This window comes from Heterodontus francisci, chromosome 27 (assembly GCF_036365525.1).
Source record: "Heterodontus francisci isolate sHetFra1 chromosome 27, sHetFra1.hap1, whole genome shotgun sequence".
Classification (NCBI taxonomy): Eukaryota; Metazoa; Chordata; class Chondrichthyes; order Heterodontiformes; family Heterodontidae; genus Heterodontus; species Heterodontus francisci.
In genome coordinates, this window is record NC_090397.1 from 8731275 (window position 1) to 8755059 (window position 23785).

At 42.3% G+C, this 23785-nt stretch overlaps 1 protein-coding gene across 3 annotated transcripts in view; it reads left to right on the forward strand.

The window, feature by feature from the left end:
• Positions 1–1693: 1693 nt before the first annotated feature.
• The window catches only part of LOC137384626 (histidine ammonia-lyase-like), a 38939-nt gene continuing 16847 nt past the window's right edge, over positions 1694–23785 (forward strand). The window contains exons 1-17 of one of the 3 annotated variants that reach the window (XM_068058769.1): positions 1694–1967; positions 2159–2213; positions 7332–7353; positions 7564–7638; positions 7726–7798; positions 7982–8048; positions 8127–8164; positions 12233–12358; positions 12498–12637; positions 14435–14482; positions 16749–16896; positions 17396–17491; positions 17581–17639; positions 17772–17852; positions 19130–19195; positions 20984–21149; positions 22043–22177. In XM_068058769.1, coding sequence (XP_067914870.1) covers positions 1721–1967; positions 2159–2213; positions 7332–7353; positions 7564–7638; positions 7726–7798; positions 7982–8048; positions 8127–8164; positions 12233–12358; positions 12498–12637; positions 14435–14482; positions 16749–16896; positions 17396–17491; positions 17581–17639; positions 17772–17852; positions 19130–19195; positions 20984–21149; positions 22043–22177 — 1642 coding nt within the window. In that variant the 5' untranslated portion in view covers positions 1694–1720. Of the gene's footprint in view, positions 1968–2158; positions 2214–7331; positions 7354–7563; positions 7639–7725; positions 7799–7981; positions 8049–8126; positions 8165–12232; positions 12359–12497; positions 12638–14434; positions 14483–16748; positions 16897–17395; positions 17492–17580; positions 17640–17771; positions 17853–19129; positions 19196–20983; positions 21150–22042; positions 22178–22682; positions 23122–23785 lie in introns of those variants that run through there. The other 2 variants (XM_068058771.1, XM_068058770.1) reach the window with 2 other exon arrangements.

Sequence of the window (23785 nt, forward strand, 5' to 3'; positions counted from 1 at the left end):
ATGAAGTGAAAGTGTGCAGCCCATTCATCAACTCAATCGTTTATTCCTACTTCACTGACACACGGTGATTGCAGTGTGTATAGTCTGCAGGATGTAATGTAACAACTTGTGAAGACTTCTTTGAAAGTACCTTCCAAGTCTGTGACCTCCTCCACCTAAGAGGACAAGGTAAGAGGCACGTGGGAACACCACCACCTCCAGGTTCTCCTCCTAGTCACACGCCATCCTGAAACAGACTTATATTGTCATTCTTCCTGGAATTTACCACCTAACAGCACCGTGGGAGCACCTTCACCACAAGTTCAAGAAGATGACCCATCACTTTCTCGAGGGCAATCATGGATGGTCAATAAATGCTGGCCTTGTCAGTGACACCCACATCCCAACAATGAATAATAAATATAATGTTGTTAGCTGATGGAGTGTTGAGTCGATGATCCCCTTCGGCAGTGGGACTGTCTGTTCACTTGGATCCTGTGTTCCAGCTGAGCTCACCTTCCCTCAGCTTCCTAACCACCAACACTTGTACAGTTAACTGCCACACTTACCATTGCTGTATCAGGGTGGTATAGCAATTCAATTTGAATTTTTTAACAACTTACTCTCTGTCCTGAATATAGTTGCACCGATAAAGATACCTCCCTACATCTGCTAGGTAAAGTTTACTTACAGAAGATGGTTTGAGAAAAATAGACAATGCTGTTCTCACAAACAGAAACTAAGAAGGGTCTGAGTGATTAAGAAAGTCCATTTCTTGTACTTCTATTACTCTATTACTACTGGAACCTCCCCTTTTTATATTTTACCTTCAAGGAGAAACAGCTTACATTCAATTGACCAATCTGAGCGACGCATGTGTTCAAAGGATCTACCTCATTTGATGTCAATTCAAACAAGCATGGAGGTCCTGGGGATGTCTTTGACTTACTGGACTATGGACTATCTGAGGATGTGAGACTGTCTCCATTACCAACTTGTCGATCTTCTTCCCAGACCCAATACAAGGGGATGAGGCACCTCTGAGAACTCTGTGTTGCTTCAACTCTGGCCTCTTGTGCATCCCCTACTCTCTTCGCCCTAAAACTGGCGGCCATAGCTTCAGTTGTGTAGCCTCCAACCTGTGGGATTCAATCCCTAAATCCCTCTGTCACTCCATCTCATTTCCTTCTTTAAGACCCTCCTTAAATCCTACCTCTTTGACCAAGCTTTTAGTAATGCTCTTGTCTTTTTGTCAATTTTTGCCTCTGTGATGCACTTTGAGATGTTTTCCTTTGTTGAAGGTGCGATATAAAAGCTAGCTGTTACCATTTTCCAAATGATTTCACTAGCAGTGTGCAACCCTTCCCCACTCACACGCCCCAGCATTACATCCCCTCACTGGGTAACGTCTGACCAGAAACAGCCATGAGACATCTGCTCGTTTCATTTTAAGCTGTGTCAGCCGTGTCCTTGTCAATGATACACCCACAATATAATAAACCAGGTCTTAACCTAATTCAGAATAAATTAAAACCAAACTGATTCTTTTAAACAGCTGTTGGCAGGTTAAGTGGGAATGACTGAAGTGAATTAGGAATGATTTCGATTTTACAGCAAAAGCTGGTAATTTTTAATGGACTATAACTATTCATTGACAGCAGCCCTTATAAATCCTAAAGCCAGAAGGAAAATGTTTGTAGATGTTTTCCAGGGACTCTAACTATTCATCCCCTTTTCAAAAATGCTTTGTTTCACTGTGCGTGTCAGGGAGGAATGGCTAACCATTCCCTGTAAAGACCCTTTCTTTACTATTAAGTGGTTGGGACAAGAAGCTCTGAGACGCTATATGAAGAATGAAGTGGGCAGAGATGGTCTGGGCTGTGTAGATGACATCAAGTTCTCGGTGAGGCACTGTCAGGGGCTGTGTCTATTAGATCCTGACGATACCATCAGGGACGTCCTGCAAAACAATGATTTTATCCAGATTGGTAGGTAATTGCATGACGCGGTAAAAGTAAATGCTCAGCTATCAGTCACTAGCTCAGAATAAAGATTCGTGTTGACCTTTGCAAATTACGTTTGCTTTCTCAGAAAAAAAAGCATCATAAAAAGTACCATGTTGAGCATCAATAATTGTGGTATTCTGAACTTCTGAAGCCTTTTGATTTCTCTGTCACAGTTATCCAAGAGGACGAAGCAGAACATGAGCTATGGAAGCCTGACCTGGCCTTGCTGTATCCTTTCTATCTGCTTTATTGTGAACAGCTGGGGAACTCCTCCAGATGTTCCACAGCCTGTTGCTTTTCTTTGCTCTTGTTTTTCAAAAGTCGCATTTAACATTGATACGAAACTCTATTTTGCGAAGTGTATTCATTTTTAAGGAGCTTCTTTTCCCGATGTTATTGCAATTCGCATAATCGTATAAATCACAAAATCACAAGGTAATTCTAATGAGGAAGGTCACATCACACATCTTAATTTACCTTCCAGAAAATCCCTCCAATCCTCCCATTTTAACATCACATTGTTTCAATAAGAAAATCCAGGATTTTGTCTCCACTGTTCTACCTGCAAATTAGTTCCATGCATTGATCACACTTTGTGTAATGATTGGATATTACAGTCATTTTCATCCATATCAGATTATGGAATCATAGAATGATACAGCAGAGACGGAGTCCATTTGGCCCATCATGCCTATGCCAGCTCTTTCGAAGTTAGTTCTACAGTCTTGCTCTGCCCCCACCATTACCCTGTAAATTTTTTTTTTAGAGATACAGCACTGAAACAGGCCCTTCGGCCCACTGAGTCTGTGCCGACCATCAACCACCCATTTATACTAATCCTATACTAATTCCATATTCCTACCACATCCCCACCTGTCCCTATATTTCCCTACCACCTACCTATCCTAGGGGCAATTTATAATAGCCAATTTACCTATCAACCTGCAAGTCTTTGGCATGTGGGAGGAAACCCACGCCGACACAGGGAGAACTTGCAAACTCCACACAGGCAGTACCCGGAATTGAACCCGGGTCGCTGGAGCTGTGAGGCTGCTGTGCTAACCACTGCTCCACTGTTTCCTTTACAACTATTTATCCAATTCCCTTCTGAAAGTTGTTATTGAATCTGCTTCAGATCACAACAACTCACTGTGTAAAACAAATTCTCCACATCTCACCTATGCTTCTTTTGCCAATCACCTTCAATCTGTCTCCTCTGGTTACAGCCGGTGGAAACAGTTTCTTGTTATTTACACAAAACCCTTCATCATTTTGAGCACTATGAAATCTGCCCTTAACCTCCTCTACTCCAAGGAGAGCAACTCCAGCTTCTCCAGTCTCTTCACATCACTGAAGTCCCTCACCCCTGGTACCATTCTAGTAAATCTCTGCACCCTCTCCAAAGCCTTGACATCCATCCTAAAGTGTGGTGCCCAGAATTGGACGCAGTACATCAGGAGAGGCCTAACTAGTGTTTTATAAAAGTTTTGCATAACTTTGTTGCTTTTATATGCTATTCCTCTATTTATAAAACCAAGGATCACATATGCTTTTTTTAAACATATCAACAAAATACTACAGATGCTGGAAATCTGAAATAAAAACAAAAAGTGCTGGTCAGCAGGTCTGGCAGTATCTGTGGAGAGAGGAACAAAGTTAACGTTTCAATTTTGTGACCTTTCATCAGAACTGACAAAGGTTAGAAAAGAATTAGGTTTTAAGCAAGTGAAGGAGAGGGGGTGGGGGGTGGAGAGAGAACAAACGGGAAGGTGTTTGATAGGGCAGAGGGCAGGAGAGATTAAATAACAAAGCTGTCCTGGGACAAAGGCAAAGCGTGTGTTACTGCTTGTGGTGAAAGACAAAGCATTAGTTCAGAGAGAGTGTTAATAGCAGAATAATGAGCAGCTACATGACTATATGAAAAGCAGGAATATGGTTAAAAAATAAAATATTAAAAACAGCCAGTCATGCTCTGAAATTATTGAACTCAATGTTCAGTCTACAAGGCTGTAGAGTGCCTAATCGAAAGATCAGGTGCTGCTTCTCGAGCTTGTGTTGACGTTCACTGGAACACTGGAGCAGGCCAAAGACAGAAATGTTGGCATGAGAGCAGGGGGGTGTGGTGTTGAAATGGCAAGCGACCGGAAGCTCAGGGTCATGCTTTCGGACTGAGCGGAGGTATCTAGCAAAGCGGTCGCCCAATCTGCATTTGGTCTCCCCAGTGTAGAGTAGCGAGCAGCAAATACAGTATACAGCCAACATTTGTGTCTTTGGCCTGCTCCAGTGTTCCAGTGAACGTCAATGCAAGCTCGAGAAGCAGCACCTGATCTTTCGATTAGGCACTCGGCAGCCTTGCAGACTCAACATTGAGTTCAATAACTTCAGAGTATGACTGGCCTTTTTTTAATATTTTATTTTTTAACCATGCGCCTGCTTTTCATGTAGTTGGAACTGCTCATTATTCTTCTATTAACACTCTCTCTGGACTAATGCTTTGTCTTTCACCACAAGCATTAACACAAGCTTTGCCTCTGTCCCAGGCCAGCTTTCTTATTTAATCTCTCCTGTCCTATCAAACACCTTCCCCTTTGTTCTCTCTCCCACCCCCCTCTCTTTCACTTGCTTAAAACCTAATTCTTTTCTAACCTTTGTCAGTTCTGATGAAAGGTCACAAACCTGAAACGTTAACTCTACTTCTCTCTCCACAGATGCTGCCAGACCTGCTGAGTATTTCCAGCATTTCTTGTTTTTGCTTTTTTTAACAGCCTTCTCAACCTTCCAGCCAATTTCAAAGCTATTTCTGTAAATATGGACCATCAGTTATTGCTAATTGAGGTGAAAGATCAATTTAGATCTCCTAGATCAGGCAAAGCGCAGTCAGCACTACAGCAATGTGTCTTATCACCAAAACTCTGAAGGTGATCCTCCATCTTCACCAGTCTGACCATTTCCTGTAGCAGCTATCTTTCTAATTATTCTAAATTTGATTATCATGTAATTGCAAATGATACATCATATTGATTTCTGCACTGTTTCACATATTGATTATTTTTTATCACCCTCACAATTGATGAACTGTGCAGTGAAAATGTTAAGAAGATATGATGGGATGGATGAGACGAAAGTTGGAAGCGTTGTGAACTGTGAGGAGGATAGTATAGAACTTCAAAAGGACATAGACAGGATGGTGGAATGGGCAGACAGGTGGCAGATGAAATTTAATGCAGGGAAGTGTGAGGTGATTCATTTTGGTAGGAATAACACGGAGAAAATGTTAAGGGTGGCACAGTGGCGCAGTGGTTAGCACCGCAGCCTCACAGCTCCAGCGACCCGGGTTCAATTCTGGGTACTGCCTGTGCGGAGTTTGCAAGTTCTCCCTGTGACCGCGTGGGTTTTCGCCGGGTGCTCCGGTTTCCGCCCACTGCCAAAGACTTGCAGGTGATAGGTAAATTGGCCATTGTAAATTGCCCCTAGTGTAGGTAGGTGGTAAGGAATATGGGATCACTGTAGGGTTAGTATGAATGGGTGGTTCTTGGTTGGCACGGACTCGGTGGGCTGGAGGGCCTGTTTCAGTGCTGTATCTAAAAAATAAAAAAATAATATTTAATAAAGGGTGCAATTCTAAAAGGGGTGCAGGAGCAGAGGGACCTGAGTGTAAATGTGCATCATATCATTGAAGGTGGCAGGACAGGTTGAGAGAGCAGTTAATAAAGCATACAGTATCTTAGGCTTTATTAATAGGGGCATAGAATACATTAGCGAGGAATTTATATTAAACTTGTATAGAATACTGGTGTGGCTCAACTGGAGTATTGCATCCAGTTCAGGGCGCCAGACTTCAGGAAAGATGTAAAGGCATTAGAGAGAGTGCAGAAAAGATTTGCAAGAATGGTTCCAGGGAATAGGAACTTCAGTTACGTAGATAGATTGGAGATGTTGGGACTGTTTTCCTCGGAGAAGAGCAGTTTTAGAGGAGATTTGAAGAGGTGTTCAAAATCATAAGGGATCTGGACAGAGTAGATAGAGAGAAACTGTTCCCATTGGAGGAAGGATCAAGAACAAGAGGGGACAGATTTAATGTAATTGGCAAAAGAAAACAATGGCAACATGAAGGAAATCTTTTTCACACAGCCAGTGGTTAGAATCTGGAATGCACTGCCTAAGAGTGTGGTGGAGGCAGGTTCAACTGAGGCATGCAAGAGGGAATTGGATTGTTATCTGAAAAGAAAGAATGTGCAGAATTACGGGGAGAAGGCATGGGAATAGCACTCGGTAAATTACTCCTTCCAAATGGCCTCCTTCTGTGCTGTAACTAATCTATGATCCTGTGAACATAAGAAATAGGAGCAGGAGTAGACCATTCAGCCCCTCAGTCCTGCTCTGCCAATCAATACAATCATGGCTGATCTTCTGCTTCAACTTCACTTTCCTGCCTGCTCCCCATATCCCTTTGATTCTCTGAAGGACCAAAAAAACTATCGATCTCGGTCTTGAATATATTCAATGATGGAGCATCCACAACCCTCTGGAGTAGAGAATTCCAAAGATTCACAACCCTTTGAGTGAAGAAATTTCTCAGTCCTAAATGATCGACCCCTAATCCTGAGACTGTGCCCCTGGTGTATTAGATTCCCCAGCCATGGAAATAACCTCTCAGTGTTTACCATGTCAAGCCCTTTCAGAATCTTGTATGTTTTAATAAGATCATCTCTCATTCTTCTAAATTCAGGAGAGTAAAGGCGCAATTTACTCAGTCTCTCATCATAGGACTACCCTCTCATCCCAGAAACCAATCAAGTGAACCTTCACTGTGCTGCCTCCAAGGCAAGTACGTCCTTCCTTAGATATGAAGACCAAAACAGTGCACAGTACTCCAGGTGTGTTCTCAATAAAACCCTGTACAATTGTAGCAAGACTTCCTTATTCCTGTACTCCAAACCCCTTGCAATACAGGCCAACATGCCATTTGCCTTCTCAATTGCTTGCTGTACCTGCATGCTAACTTTCTCTGTTCCTTCTATGAGTACACCTAAGTCCCTCTGAACACGAACATTTCCAAGTTTTGTGTCTTTTAAAAAATATTCTGCTTTTCTATTCTGATTACCAAAGTGAATAACCTCACACTTCCCCACATTATACTCCATCTGCCACCTTGTTGCCCAGTCAATTAATATAACTCTTTGCTGCCTCTTTGTGTCCTCCTCATAGTTTACATTCCCACCTAGCTTTGTCTCATCATCAAACCTAGATACATTACTCTTGGTCTCTTTGTGTACGTCATTAAGATAAATTGTAAATAGCTGAGTCTATGATTTGATCGTACATGTTCTTAATAACTAAATACAGAAAACATCAGGACACTCAGCAGGTGAGTGAGGGCAGGTTTAGAATTTAAATTCTCCCTTTAGATATATGCCTATTTGAGATTGTGATTTAATCTGTGACAGTTACTTAGTTAATTTGGATTAAGTAGCTGTAAATCGATAATTCTGATGATGACACATCTGGAATGATAATAACTTGTCTACAGCAACAGATCCAGTTCAACTTTTGAGTGATTTTTCCCCCCCTTATTTAGTACATTTACTTGGATGGAAATAGCTTAACGACAGAACAGCTTGTCCAACTTGGTAAAGGAAGCTATAAAATCAAGGTAAGATGCCCACTCCCACTCCAAGTGATGTTCAAATGTGCAAAAACATACGTTGCGTGTCATTACACAAGTGCCTTTTATTTTTAGCTTACACCAGATGTTGAAAGGAGGGTCAACAAATCAAGGGACCTGGTGGAAAAAATCATCAATGAAGGCCAAGGTCATATATTATTTCATCTAAAAATCTGTGTGAAATCAATGCAGAAACTTTATTTTAATTTTAGTTCATATTCTGCAATCCAATGTGTAGGATTCTCATGTAATTAACAGAAACTTTTTGAACCAACTTTATAACCAACGTGTCAGTCTGACAGATGACATCCCCATGGTGTTTGTTTTACAGTGGTGTATGGAATAAACACAGGTTTTGGGAGATTTGCCAGGACAGTTATTCCCCGTGATAAGCTTGAGTAAGTATATTCTAATACAATACTGCTTTATATTATTTTCCATTGCATTCTTCATTGCTAAGCTCTTTGTTTTCACAGGGAGCTGCAGGAGAATGTTGTACACGCCACAGCAGTAGGTAAGAGAAGGAATCCCTTTTGCTATTTTCAATGTCCAGCACTTTGCAAAGACACTGCAATTGGCAATGGCTGTTTCTCTGTGTACTGATTTTACATTCCCCTCACTGCACGCATATTAATAGAACATAAGTGAAAGTTATCAGGTGATGAGGTAAACTTTTAGTTAAAATAGTATTGTTAAAAGAAAATCGGTCTATGTTGTTTAAATGGAAGGTCAAGAGCAAATTATGACTGCTACATTCATACATAGGAAATTCTAGATGAGAAAGACCAAGCTCCATCTAGTTAACCTATTACCATCCTGGTAGTCTCATAATACAACAATAATGGAGTTGTTGACTAATCATAGCAATCAATCTCTATCAATTAGATCCAAACATGAGGTGAGCAAACCCTCCTTGCTGGAGAGCTTTGAGAACCATAGGTCCATAGTTACCTGTTCCTCTCAAACCTGCTGCACTTAGCACTTATCTCACATCATGTCTCAAATTACTCATATACTGTACCCCAAAAGATTATTTTCTGAAATAAATCTATCTAATTTGCTGTTGAATGAAGTGTTACGACCGGGTAAGGAAGGGGTCCCAGGCTCCCCTCTTGCCCCTTTTCTGGTTTGGCCATAACAGGGTTTATATTTTAAAACACAGTGTTTTTAGCTTACCATCTCACTGCTCTCTAATTGTAATTGCAAATGAACCAATCAGACAGGTTTTCTTAGGTTTCAACAAGAAAGATGTAAGTTTATTAGACTTATCACTCTAACTCAGTTAAAATTACTAAAATACATGACACAACCATGCTAGCATGCATACGAGATAAACACATACACAAATAGTTGCAAAGGGGAAGAAAGAATTAGGGGGAGTTGAAGTAGAGTTGGCAATAAATGGAATTCAGTTGCTGTCTTTTATGGAATTTCTCTAGTGCTCTTATGTGTCGCTGATACACAGTCCAGGTCACACTGCAGTACAGGAGCGTGGTGACAATAACTATTCTGCACACTCGAACCTTTGTTGACTTGCGGATGTCTTTGTTGTCAAACACTCATGCTGTAGTTTGTAGAAGGCCGAGCTGGCGCAGTTGATCCAGTGTTGGATCTGCTCGTCAATGATGGCCTTTTGAGAGAGATGGCTACAAGGTATGGGAAGTGCTCAACATATTCCAAAGTCTCTCCTTCAACATATATGGGAGGAGGAATATTTGGCTGACCAGGTGTGGGTTGATATGAGTTTTGTTTTGGCAACATTCAAAGACTTTTGTATGCAGAGTTGAAGAAATCGAGAGTGGCTTGCAAATCTGGTGCAGAGTGGGCAACAACACTGCAGTCATCCGCAAACTGTAGATCATGTATGTCTTTGGTGGTCAGTTTAGTTTTGGCACAGAGGTGACTGAGGTTAATGAATTTTCCATCGAGGCAGTATTTAATACTCAGATCAGAAGGTAGCTGATCTTTGATGAGGTGAATAGCCACTGTCAGGTAGATTGTTAATAGTGTGGGCGCTATCACACAGCCTTACTTGACCCCGGTGCAGATTTTGAAGGGTCTAGTTATAGGATTTTGACCCAGTGACAGTGAAGGAATGGTGATATATTTCCATGTCAGGATCGTGGATGATGTAGAGGGGAACTTGCAGGCGGTAAGTTGAACTTGAACAACTTGGTTTGGGGCATGGCAAGTTCTGGAGCACATGTCCTCAGCCAGGATATTGTCAGGGCTGATAGCCTTTCCTGTATCCAGTGTGTTCAGCCATTTCTAGATATCACATGGAGTGACTCAAATTGGCTGAAAACTGGTATCTGTGATACTGGGAATCTGAGGAGGAGGCCTAAATAGTTGAGGAAGGAGTAGGATTCAAGTGAGGGGGGTATTTAGAAAGTTAAAGAAAAAGAGCAAGACTATTGTGCAGGGTAGCGTTATGGGTAATGATAACCAGAGTGTGACAGGAAGGGACAGAGCATGCAAACATAAGAGTGTACCAGAAAATAGGGTCAGAGCAGGGAAAAATTGTAAAAATTAAAGGTTCTTTATCTGAGTTCATGCAGCATTTGTAACAAGATAGATGAATTAATAGCGCAAATAAAAATAAATGGTTATGATCTCATAGCCATTACAGAGACATGGTTGCAAGATGACCAAGCCTGGAAACAGAATATTCAGGAGTACTTGACATTGTGTAAGGATAGGCAGAAAGGAAAGGAGGTGGGGTAGCTTTGTTAATAAAGGATGAGACCAGTACAGTAGTGAGACATGATCTTGGCTCAGAAAATCAGGATGTAAAATCAGTTTGGGTGGAGATAAGAAATAGCAAGGGAAAGAAGTCACTGGTGGGAGTTGTCTACAGGCCCCCTAACAATAGCTACACTGTAGGACAGAGTATGAATCAAGAAATAATGCAGGGATGGGGATGGGGGTGGGGGGTGGGTGTTGTAAGAAAGGTACTGCAATAATCGCGGGTGACTTCAATCTTCATATAGATTGAACAAACCACATTGGCAAAGGTAGCCTTGAGGACAAGCTCACAGAGTGTGCTGAGGACAGTTTCTTAGAACAATATGTTGTGAAAGCAACGAGGGAACAGGCTATTTTGGGACTGAGATGATTGAGCTCCAACAACCACAACCATCTTCCTTTGTGCTAGGTATGACTCCAACCAGTGGAGAGTTTTCCCCCGATTCCCATTGACTTCAATTTTTCTCAGGATCCTTGATGACACACCGAGTCAAATGCTGCCATGATGTCCAGGGCAGTCACTCTCACCGAACCTGTTGAATTCAGCTCTTTTGTCCATTTTTGAATCAAGGCTGTAATGAGGTTAGGAGCCAAGTGGCCCTGGCAGAATCCAAACTGAGCATCGGTGAGCAGGTTATTGCTGTGTAAGTGCTGCTTGTTGGTGCCGTCGACGACACCTTCCATCACTTTGCTGATGATTGAGAGTAGACTAATGGGGTGATAACTGAAGAGAACTTCCCCTTTTACGTTGTAATATCACTGTTAAAATCCCCCCAAAAAGATGTGTCTTTTTAATGAGGTGTAACTGGTTTTCAACAGTGTACTAAATCACAGTCACTGCTGAAGAACCTGTCTGGCCCTGGAAATGTAATTTTATATTTGCGTAATGTCAAATTTTTCCATTATGATAACAATTCCATAGTTGTTTTCACATAATTTTTTAAAAATTTGTTTATGATATTTCAACTTTTAATATGCATGTCCCAATCTTTATTTTACTGTCTGTCAAATTTATAAACTGCAAAAGATAATCGGTACATCCTACTCTCTGGTTTGCTGTCTGTGAGAATTCTTCAATGCGATTGGTTGCTTTCTGAGCTCAATGACATCACTGTAACAGGACGCCTGGAGATTCCCTTGACATGATGCCAGATTCAAATTAACTATGGGAAAGGTGAAATCCATGCCACAGAGATCACTAGATCTTTGTAGGCAGCTTTCTTTGAGGCCAGCGGCGCACAGTGTCACTTCACTGCCAATCACAGAATTTGGGCCAGTGTTTCTGCAGATTGGTTTTAAATTTACCCCCTTCGAGTGCAGGTCATGTTCTCTGGGTTTGTTGTTCAGGACAAGTTGAAGTAGCTTGGCATGGTCTACAGTATCTGATCCCTTTAGAGTCATAAAAACAGCAGTAATATCACCTCCCAGCCTTCTTTTTCCCAGTGGGAATATGCCTCATTTAGATAATCATTTCTCATAATCCAATCTCTCCATCCCCTCAACCATTCTTGTTGCCTTTTCTGTATCCCTTCAATATCCTTTTCATACTTTGTGACCGGAACTGTACATGGCATTCTAAGTGCAGTCTCATGAATGATGTATAAAGTGGCAAAATCACCTCAATATTTCAGCTCAAAATTGATCTTTTAATACATCCCAACATCTGATTTGTTTTACTCACTGCCCTGAGCATTATTGTGACCACTTCAATTTATGGTCAATCAGTATGCCCTGATTTCTTTCATTCCCCCTGTATGTTACAAGGAACCTGCGTTACTGAAGTTGTTTGGGAATCAGAAGATGAATCTGCATTTTCTGCCTGCTGTTTCTTCTCCAGGTGTTGGGGATCCTTTGTCACCAGAGAGGTCCCGTATGCTGCTGGCTCTCAGGATCAATGTTCTTGCCAAGGGTTACAGTGGAATCTCCTTAGAAACCCTCAATCAAATGATCCAGGCATTTAATGGTAACACCAATTTACTTTGTACCTTACTGTCTTTTCTATGCAAGAAATATTTCATATATTATTGATTTAGTAAAAGACTATGTTTTATCAATATGTGATCCTGCACCATTTTCTCTCTCTCTCTCTTTCTCTCCTGTAGCTTCCTGTCTCTCCTATGTCCCAGAGAAGGGAACTGTTGGGGCCAGTGGGGATCTCGCTCCCCTTGCTCACCTTGCCCTGGGACTGATGGGTGAAGGCAAAATGTGGTCGCCAAAAAGTGGCTGGGCTGATGCGAAATACGTGAGTTTTCTGTTCCTGCTTACTGTTTTTTATGTGGATTTCAACAAATTAAAAACTGTGCTTTACAGCACAGACATGATGGACTGAATGGTCATCTTCTGTGCTGTATAATTCTATGATTCTGTATGATCTTATATGATCTTATGGGATTCTGCATTTATATGCGATTCTCTGATTCTATGAGATTATCCTCAAACACTAACCCTTGACCTCTCCGTCCTTGCAAATTACCACCTCATCTCCAACCTCCCTTTTTTTAATTCATTCTTGGCATGCAGGCGTCGCTGGTTAGGCCAGCAGTTATTGCCCATGCCTAATTGCCCTTTAAAAGGTGGTGGTGAGCCACCTTCCTGAACCACTGCAGTCCATGTGTTGTCACCTCCCAAATTCATGCCCATCTTTCCCAGAACTCCATGTTGGAAAACCCTCAAATCAGGGATCTACTCTTGCCACAGCACTGAAATAGCTCTTATCAAAGTCACAAATGACATCCTCTGTGACTGTGACAAAGGTAAACTTTCCCTCCTCATCCGTCTCGACCTGTCTGCAGCCTTTGACACAGTTGACCACACCATCCTCCTCCAACACCTCTCCACCGTCATTCAGCTAGGTGGGACTGCACTCACCAGGTTCCATTCTTTTCTAATTGAAGTCAGAGAATTACCATCAATGGCTATTCTCCCTGCTCCTGCACCAAAACCTCTGATGTCCCCCAGGATCTATCTTTTGACCCCCTCCTATTTCTAATTTACAAGGGTCAGGAACATCATCCAAAAACACCAAGTCAGTTTTCACATGTGTGCTGATGACACCCAGCTTTATCTCCCTTTATCGCCTCTCTTGACCCCTCCACTTTCTCTAAATTGTCAGACTGGATGAGCAGAAATTTCCTCCAATTCAATATTGGGAAACCCGAGGCCATTGTTTTCTGTCCTTGCTACAAACTCCGCTCTCTCACCACCGACTCCATCCCTCTACCTGGCAACTGTCTGAGGCTGAGTCAGACTGTTTGCAACCTTGATGTCATATTTGAACCTAAAATGAGCTTTCAACCACATATCTGCACTATAACTAAGATCCTCTACTTCCACCTCTGTAACATCCCCCATCTCTGCTCCTGCTTCAGACCATCTGCTGCTGAAACCCTCATCCATGTTACCTCGAGACTTGACAATTCCAATGCACTTCTGGCTGGTCTCCCACCTTCCATAAACTTAAGGGCATCCAAAATTCAGCTGCCCATGTCCTAACTCGCACCAAATGCCTTTCACCCATCACCCATCATCCCCGTGCTCACTGACCTATACTGGCTCCTGGTTAAACAACACCTCGATTTTAAAATTCTCATCCTTGTTTTGAAATCTCTCCATGGCCTCGCCCTCCCTATCTGAGAAATTTCCTCCAACCCTATAACCCTCCGAGATATCTGTGCTCCTCTAATTCTGGCCTCTTATGCATACCCAATATTAATTGCTCCATCAGTAGTGGTTGTGTCTTCAGTTGCCTCGGCCTTAAGCTCTGGATATTCCCTCCCTAAACCTCTCTGCCTCTTCTAAGCTTTTGGTCATCTAACCGAACACACCCTATATGGCTTGGTGTCATACATTGTTTTATAATGCTTCTGTGAAGTGCCTTGGGATGTTATATTACCTTAAAGGCACTATATAAATATAAGTTGTTGTAATGTGATTCTCTGATCCTATGTGATTCTCTGATTCGCTGTGATTATATGATTCTCTGGCTGTATGACTCAATGATAACACAGTTCAGACAAGTAACTCTAACTCACTCCATCAGGTTTTGCAAGCTCATGGTCTCCATCCGATTTCAGTCAAAGCTAAAGAGGTAAGAAAACAGTACAATGTTTTTATCCGAAAAATGGGATTTAAACGTGATTTGAACAAATTTATAGATATTGCTAACTTATATCTCATCAAGCAGCAGTATAGCTAGTTATTGTACCTATAAGAGTTCTCTAGTTTCAATGACTGTTTTATTTTTGAAGGCTGGTTATTCACAGGCATGATTTGGCGGACGTATATAAGGGCCATCACACCCTGCAGATCTGTAGGAGTTCTCTTCGTTTGAAGTAACACCTAGCCTTCCCAAATTATTTGATATTTTTTCTATTATAGCATCAGTCATTTTTAAAAAATTCTTTCATGGGATGTGGGCATCGCTGGCTAGGCCTGCGTTTATTTCCCATCCCTAATTGCCCTTATAATGGTGATGGTGAGCTGCCTTCTTGAACCGCTGCAGTCCATGTGAGGTAGGTAGACCCACGGTGCTGTTAGCAAGGGAATTCCAGGATTTTGACCCAGCGACAGTGAAGGAACGGCGATATAGTTCCAAGTCAGGATGGTGTGTGATTTGGAGGGGAACTTGCAGGTGGTGGTGTTCCCATGCATCTGCTGTCCTTGTCCTTCTAGTTGGTAGAGGTCATGGGTTTGGAAGGTGCTGTCAAAGGAGCCTTGGTGAGTTGCTGCAGCACATCTTGTAGGTGGTACACACTGCTGCCAATGTTTAAGGTGGTGGATGGGGTGCCAATCAAGTGGGCTGCTTTGTTGTGGATGGTGTTGAGCTTCTTGAGTATTTTTGGAGCTGCACCCATCCAGGCAAGTATTCCATCACACTTCTGACTTGTGCCTTGTAACTGGTGGACAGGCTTTTGGGGGTCAGCAGGTGAGTTACTCACCACAGGATTCTCATCTGTTCTTGTAGCCCTAGTATTTATATGGTTGGTTCAATTCAGTTTCTGGTCTATGGTAACCCCAGGATGTTGATAGTGAGGGATTCAGCAATGGTAATGCCATTGAATGTCAAGGGGAGATAGTTAGATTCTCTCTTGTTGGTGATGGTCACTGCCTGGCACTTGTGTGGCACAAATGTTACTTGCCACTTACCAGCCCAAGCCTGAATGTTATCAAGATCTTGCTGCATATGGAAATGGACTGCTTCATTATCTGAGGAGTCGCGAATGGTGCTGAATATTGTGCAATTATCAGTGGACATCCCCACTTCTGACCTTATGATGGAGGGAAGGTCATTGATGAAGCAGCTGAAGATGGTTGGGCCTTGGACACTACCCTGAGGAACTCCTGCTGTGATGTCCTGGGACTGAGATGATTGACCTCCAACAACCACAACCATCTTCCTTTGCGCTAGGTATGACTCCAACCAGTGGAGAGTTTTCCCCCAATTCCCATTGACTGCAGTTTTGCTGGGGCACCTTGGCGCTCAATGGGTGTGCCATTGTTGTTTCTGATGCCTAGGTCGATGCTGGGTGGTCCGTTTGGTTTCATTCCTTTCAGGCTTTTCTCTCGCAACTGAGAGGCTTGCTAGACCATTTCAGAGGGAATTTAAGGGTCAACCACATTGCTGGAGTCAAATGTAGGTCAGACCCAGGTAAAAGGACAGCTTATATCCTTCCCTAAGCAACATTCGTGAACCAGCTGGGTTTTTGTGAAAATTGACTATGCTTCATGGTCACCATTACTCAGACTTGTTTTTTCTTTCAATTCCAAATTTAATAATTGAATTTAAATTCCACCCACTGTCATGGTGGGATTTGACCCTGTGTCCCCAGAACATTAGCCTGAGCCTCTAGATTGCTAGTCCAGTGACATTACCACTACGCCATCACCTCCTATTGCAGATTAGTTAACAATCACTTTATGTACTGGTTGAATAATTACTCATTGATAATTCATAGCACTGATTGGTTGAATTGTCTGTTTAGATGTACAACCTAGTCAACAAGGTTTACACATTAAAATAAAAGCAAAATACTGCCGATGCTGGAAATCTGAAATAAAAACAAAAAGTGCTGCAAATAATCTGCATGTCTGGCAGCATCTATGGAGAGAGAAGCAGAGTTAATGTTTCAGGTCTGTGGACTTTCATCAGATCACTTTCTATTTTTATTTGAGGTTTACACACTGCCCACTTCTCTCTCGATAGATGGTATTTGGGAACATTTACAGAAACCTCAGGGCCAAGCTATCATTCCTCCAGATTTGCATTTTAAGTGTTGAATTAAGACTCAGTTATTACCTGTTTAGTGTTTATTGAAATGATTTTATGTCCAATTCAATTGGTTATTCACGCCTAGGGACTGGCCCTGATCAATGGGACTCAGATGATCACGTCACTAGGCGCTGAGGCAGTGGAGAGAGCGAGGGCTATAGCCCAACAGGCGGACATTATAGCAGCTCTTACACTGGAGGTTCTGAAAGGCACCACCAGAGCCTTTGACAGCGGTGAGTGATGTGTTACACAGGCTGTTCTACTGAAGAGAAGGGCTCCTTGCTCCTGTTGACTTTGTAAAACTGTCCTAACACTTTGATCCAGGAGTCTGCGCCATTTGTCAAGTGGGGTTAGCTGCTTTCATTACTGTGCTTGGTTCTGATGAAATTCAAAAACCCTCTTCAATGGACTGACTGGAATTAAATAAGGTCGCAACACACTGTGACTGGAAGGTTTAGCTAAATTCACCAAGTTGTGATTTGTGAATTGCTGCACAGCTAAAATTAATTGAATTCTTTAATTGCATGAATTGAATTCCCCAAACACATTAATTTGGCTTAAATATAATAGAGCCACAATCATGACAATGTTACCACCCAGTTTAGCCCATATGTGAAAATGTGAATCACCAGCTCAAGGGACTAGAAGGGCACAAAAATTACCTCCTTGACTATTTAAACTGAACCATTGACTCGTGGTTAACACGGTGTTGTTGCCTTGTGCATTAAACAGATATCCATGACCTCCGACCTCACCCGGGTCAGGTAGAAGTAGCCACTCGATTGCGGTCACTCTTGGATTCTGATGTTCATCCGTCTGAAATCACAGGTAAAGTGTTTGTGTTGTTGGAACAATGACTTCAGCACTGTTTGAAAGGTCGATGGGACTGCTCTTGTAACCTTGTGAAATTTTCACAGGAAGGCACAGGCTCTATGACCGTGTTCAGGATCCCTACACCCTACGATGCTGCCCCCAGGTAGGCATTACAAAACATTACAGGCTTCGATTCATTTACTATAATAAGCCAATCACTGTAAGTCAAGTGGCCAAGTGAGTTCTGGTTTTAAATATTTGACTTTTCTCCTGATCTAAGCATTCTCTCTTCCAGGTCCATGGTGTAGTCAATGACACAATTGCATTTGTGAAAGGTATTCTGCTGACTGAAATGAACAGTGTTACTGATAACCCAGTATCCTTTACAGAGGCTAGCTTCTCTGCAGGCCTGATGCTTCCCTCTGTATGATTTCCACATATTCAGATAATAATGAACAATAAAATAAAAGAGTAACATCAAGATGAGTGTGCCATACATTTTTGTCCCGAATGTTTATTTAGGTGTCAGTTGTGGCATTTTCTTGCTTCTGAGGCACTGGAGGCTGTGGTTTCAAGGCCCACTCCAGAGACTTGAGCACAAAATCCAGGCTGACATTCCAATGCAGTACTGAGGGAGTGCTGCACTGTCGGAGGTGCCATCTTTCGGATGAGACATTTAACCAAGGTCTCTAAGATGGACAAAAAATATCCCATGGCAATATTGGAAAAGCAGGGGCGTTCTCCCTGGTGTCCGCAGCCAACATTCCGAAAACAGATGATCTGGTTATTATCTCATTGCTGTTAATGGGACCTGACTATCTGCAAATTGTTTAGTTTAGTTTAGAGATACAGCACTGAAACAGGCCCTTCAGCCCATCGAATCTGTGCCGACCATCAACCACCCATTTATACTAATCCGACACTAATTCCATATTCCTACCACATCCCCATCTGTCCCTATATTTCCCTACCACCTACCCATACTAGGGGCAATTTATAATGGCCAATTAACCTATCAACCTGCAAGTCATTGGCATTGGTTGCCATATTTCCTATATTAAAACAGTGATTACATTTAAAAGTACTTCATTGGCTGTAAGGTGCTTTGGGGCATCCTGAGATCATGAAAGGTGTTATATAAATGCCAATCTTTCTATTTATTTTGGATTGCATCCACAACATATTAGTTGAGTGAGATCTTAAAATTGTATAGTTAGACTCACAAACACCTAAAAGGTGTATTTGTAAATACTACAGCGCTCAAATCAATGATTGGGCAATTGAAAGGACAGAAGCTCAAATATTTCCTGATTTTAAGTTCTCACAAATTGAGTCTGCAGTGAAGACATTTACCAATTCTTTGGATTCCAAAGTCTGAGTTTAATCAGATCATGATACTACATGATGGGCAATTGAATTATTCTGTCGTGACAGTGATTGCAAATAGTGAGTGTCTTCCATTTCAAACTATTTTTCTAAGGTTTCTGCCATTTTGAAAGTATTCCATTTCACAGGGAAAATGATCTCTAACCTGTCACATCGAACTAATCATCAGTTTTTAAATATTGGTGTGTTCACCCAGCTTTATTTCTAATGAGAACCCACTTGTCTACTTTAAAATCAGAACAATTTTATCCCTTAATTAGTTTCCAGATTGTGATTGCAGAGAGAGGAGAAATTATTTCAGCTGGGAATTTCCATGGTGAATACCCTGCTAAAGTAAGTGTTCAGTCTGCTCAGGACATTTCCTGCTTTTGTCCAGAAATATCTTGGTTTAAAGAAATCCTAAATGAACAAAATCATCACTACCTGTAAAGAGACAAATGACAGTCATTAAAATATCCAGCTGGATAAATCGAATTGATTGCTCTTCACGCATTTATAAACTTTAATATCTCCATTTCTTTGTAATAGTCACCCCTTGATTGTATGCTAAGGAGGAAAATGTAACTAATCTCTGAGCCTAAGGAATACCAGATTTTTTTTATTTGATCATGGGATGTGGGCATCGCTGGCTAGGCCAGCATTTATTGCCCATTCCTAATTGCCCTTGAGACGGTGATGGCAAGCTGCCTTCTTGAACCGCTGCAGTCCATGTCGGGTAGGTACACCCACAGTGCTGTTAGGGAGTTCCACGATGTTGATCCAGTGAGAGTGAAGGAACGGCAATATATTTAGGAGTGTTGTTGAGCAGAGAGACCTTGGGGTGCAAGTACATAGTTCCCTGAAAGTGGCAACACAGGTAGACAGGGTGGTGAAGAAGGTGTATGGCATGCTTGCCTTCATCAGCCAAGGCATTGAGTACAAGAGTTGGGACGTCATGTTGCAGTTGTACCTAATGTTGGTTAGGCCCCATTTGGAGTACTGTGTGTAGTTGTGATCGCTGCACTACAGGAAAGATGTGATTAAGCTAGAGAGGGTGCAGAAAAGATTCACAAGGATGTTGCCTGGTTTGGAGGGCTTGAGTTATAAAGAGAGATTGGATAGGTTGGGTCTGTTTTCCCTGGAGCGAAGGAGGCTGAGAGGGACATGATAGAGGTATATAAAATTATGAGAGGCATAGATAGGGTAGATAGCCAGAGTCTGTTTCCCATGGTAGGGGTGACTAAAACTAGAGGGCATAGATTTAAGGTGAGAGGGAGGAGGTTTAAAGGGGATGAAAGGGGTAGATTTTTCACACAAAGTATAGTGGGTATCTGGAATGAGCTGCCTGAGGAGGTGGTGGAGGCAGGAACAGTAGCAACATTTAAGAGGCATCTGGACAGGTACTTGAATGAGCAAGGCATAGAGGGATATGGAATTAATGCAGGCAGGTGGGATTAGTATAGATAGGGGTGGGTCTATTTACCCTTCCATTCCCAGGTGGTGGGTTTAACCCCATTGTTTGTTTCTAGTAGCTGAGGTGTCAGCCTGGCTCAGGAAGGAGCCTCATTAACATATGATAATCAGGATCCAGTGGTGTATGTAGGACCCCAATGGCACTGTAAAGGCAAGTACTGAGTGAGGGGCTCACAGTGGGTTTCCTGCTCAGTAATACCCACTGGGGAATCAGCACCTTAAAAGGGGAGCTCCATGTGCTGCACTGGAAGTCTGGGCCTCTGCTGCCCCTGACTCTTCTCCCTTCCCATTTGGAGACCCTGCTGACCTCTCCCCTGCTCCCACAACTTGCATCAGTGCCGGCAGGAGCTCAGTCTTTGCTGAGAAGTGGTTTTGGCAGTCAGCTGGCCAATGGAATGTGAGTGAGGCCTGGGAGTTTGTGTGAGGTCAGCCTCACAGACTCCTGGGCAAGTGGATGGTACAGCTCGCTGACTTTCCACTCAGGACCTTAAACCCACTTAAACATTCAATAATTTTGCCGACAGTCATTTGTAGGCTAATGTTTTGGGGGTGATCTAATCAGCAGAAGAGATAGCCTCTGATATTCTTGAAGTGTTAGTAATCTAATTGCGAACACACCTACAATGGACAGATTGATGCTTGTGGTTTGTCTCCTTGTAATGTCTGCAGGCTCTTGACTATCTAGCAATTGGGGTTCATGAACTCGCGTCAATCAGTGAGAGGAGGATTGAAAGACTGTGTAACCCATCCCTGAGTGACCTGCCTGCCTTCCTGGTCAAAGATGGGGGTTTGAACTGTGGTTTTATGATGGCTCACTGTACAGCGGCTGCATTAGGTACAAACATTTATTTACTGCTGAATTTTAATGGGCACTAACTCCAAAAACATCTAATCAATCCATTCAAATAGAACAACTGCAGGTTATGCAAGCACGGGAAGATTTATTTCAATTGCTTTAAATGTGGAGAAAAAAGGTAAAGCTTTCTCAAATGCATTGATTTGAGATTACAAACAAAATTCTGGAAACACTCAGCAGGTCAGGCAGCATCTGGGGAGTGAGGAAGGAAAGGTTAACATTTCAGTTGAATGACCTTTTGTCAGAAACACGAATCCTACTTTCTCTCCATGGATGCTGCCCGACCTGATGTGAGTTTCCAGAATCCGCAGTATTTTGCATCCATCTGTGTACAATTTTGTACTTAGTCCCAGTAAACACAGACTTAATCCTGGATGACACTTCAGTGCAGTACTGAGACAGTGCTGCAATGTCAGAGGTGCTGTCTTTTGGAGGTTTTGAAACTGAAGCCCCTTCTGCCCTCCCAGGTGAATGTAACCAATCCCACAATGCCACAAAGAAGAGCAGGGGAATTCTCCCCATTGTTCTGGCTGATATTCATCCCTCAACCAAACGGATTATCTGCTCATGATCGCATTGCTGTTTGTGGGAGCTTGCTGTGCGCAAATTGGCTGCCGTGTTTCCTACATTACAACAGTGATTACACCTCAAAAGTATTTAATTGGCTGTAAAGCACTTTGGGATGTCTTGAGGTCATAAAAGGTGGTAAATAAATACAAATTTTTTTCCCCTTTTCTTTCTAATAAAGTATTTTTGGTTTCTATTTAATTGTTGTAGTGATGAGCTGTTTAGCAATTACACATAAAACGCAGTAAAGTAAAATAATGTGAGCATCCAGTCAGTCACCAGGAAATAACCTAACATCCCTCTAGTCTCTGAGAACAAGGTGCTGTGCCATCCGTCATCGGTTGACTCCCTGTCCACCAGCGCTGCCACTGAGGACCATGTCTCCATGGGTGGATGGGCTGCCAGGAAAGCACTGAGAGTTGTTGAGCATGTCGAACAAGGTATGACTAATGGAAGGGTGTAATATTAGAACATGTGATGGAGGGACAGGCGGAAATCTCCTCTCCCATCCAGCCAGTTTGTGTAATTATAACAAAAAACTAAAATGCTGGGAATACTCAGCAGTTGAGGCAGCATCTGTGGAGAGAAAGAAAAGTTAGTTTTTCAGGTTCTATCCACAGTATTTTGCTTTTTAATCCTTAATTATAACACACAGTTCCATTCCATTAACGTTATAATTCTATTGGGATCCCAATCCAAACATTTACCTTAACCAACTGTATCTGGTGCACTTGTCTGGTTCTTTAGCCAACTATTTTAAATCTATGTCCTCTGGTTAATGACTAACCTGCCAGTGGAAACATTTCTCATTTACCCGATCAAAACTTTTTGTAATTTTGAACACCTTTTATTAAATCTCTCCTTAACCTTCAGTGTTCCAAGAAGAACAATTCTAGGTTCTCTGGTCTCTGCAGATAACTGACCTACATTATTTTATTTTTATAGATACAGCACTGAAACAGACCCTTCGGCCCACCAAGTCTGTGCCGACCAACAACCACCCATTTTATACTAATCCTACATTAATCCCATATTCCCTACCACATCCCCACCTTCCCTCAATTCTCCTACCACCTACCTACACTAGGGGCAATTTACAATTGCCAATTTACCCATCAACCTGGCTGTGAGAGGAAACCGGAGCACCCGATGGAAACCCACGTGGTCACAGGGAGAACTTGCAAACTCCGCACAGGCAGTACCCAGAACTGAACCTGGGTCGCTGGAGCTGTGAGGCCGCGGTGCTAACCACTGTGCCAGGTACAGTAGCGTAGTGGTTATGCTACAAGACTAATAGTTCAGAGGTTTGGACTAATAATCTTGAGAATATGAATTCAGGTTTTAAAAAAATCTGGAAATGCTAATTTTAAAAAGCTGGTATCTTTAAAAGTCACCATTGTCATTAAAAACCCAACTAGTTCACTCATGTTCTTCATCGAAGGAAAACTACTGTCCTTACCTGGTCTGGTCTATATGTGACTCCAATCCCATGCAAACATGGTTGGATTTCAACAGCCCTCTAAAGTGGTCTAGCAAAGCCCTTAGTTGTACTAGCGCCCTCTTCGAGCAACTAGGCATTGGCTATAAATGCGACACCCTCATCCTGAGAGTGACTAAAATACTGACTCCCTGTTCAACAATGCCTCATCCTTCAGTTCAAATCCCTCTATGGTCTTGCCCTTCCCTATCTATGTAACCTTCACCAGTCCTACAACCCTCTGTGTTTCTCCAATTCTGACCTATTGCACATCCCCTTTCCTTCACTCCATCATTGACAGCCATGCCTTCAGCTGACTAGGATCTAAGCTCTGAAATTCCCTTCTTAAACCTCTCTCTTCCTTTTAAAATGCTGCTTAAAACTGTCCGCTGTGACCAGGCTTTGGGTCACTTGTCATAATGTCTCCTCCTTTGGCTCGGTGTCACTATATGTTTCTGATAGCACACCTTGGAAAGTTTTTACTATGTTCAAGGCTCTATATAAATGCAGCTTTTTGTTATTGAGTTGGTCAGTTGGCATCAGACTAGATATGCAACCATTTAGATTGACA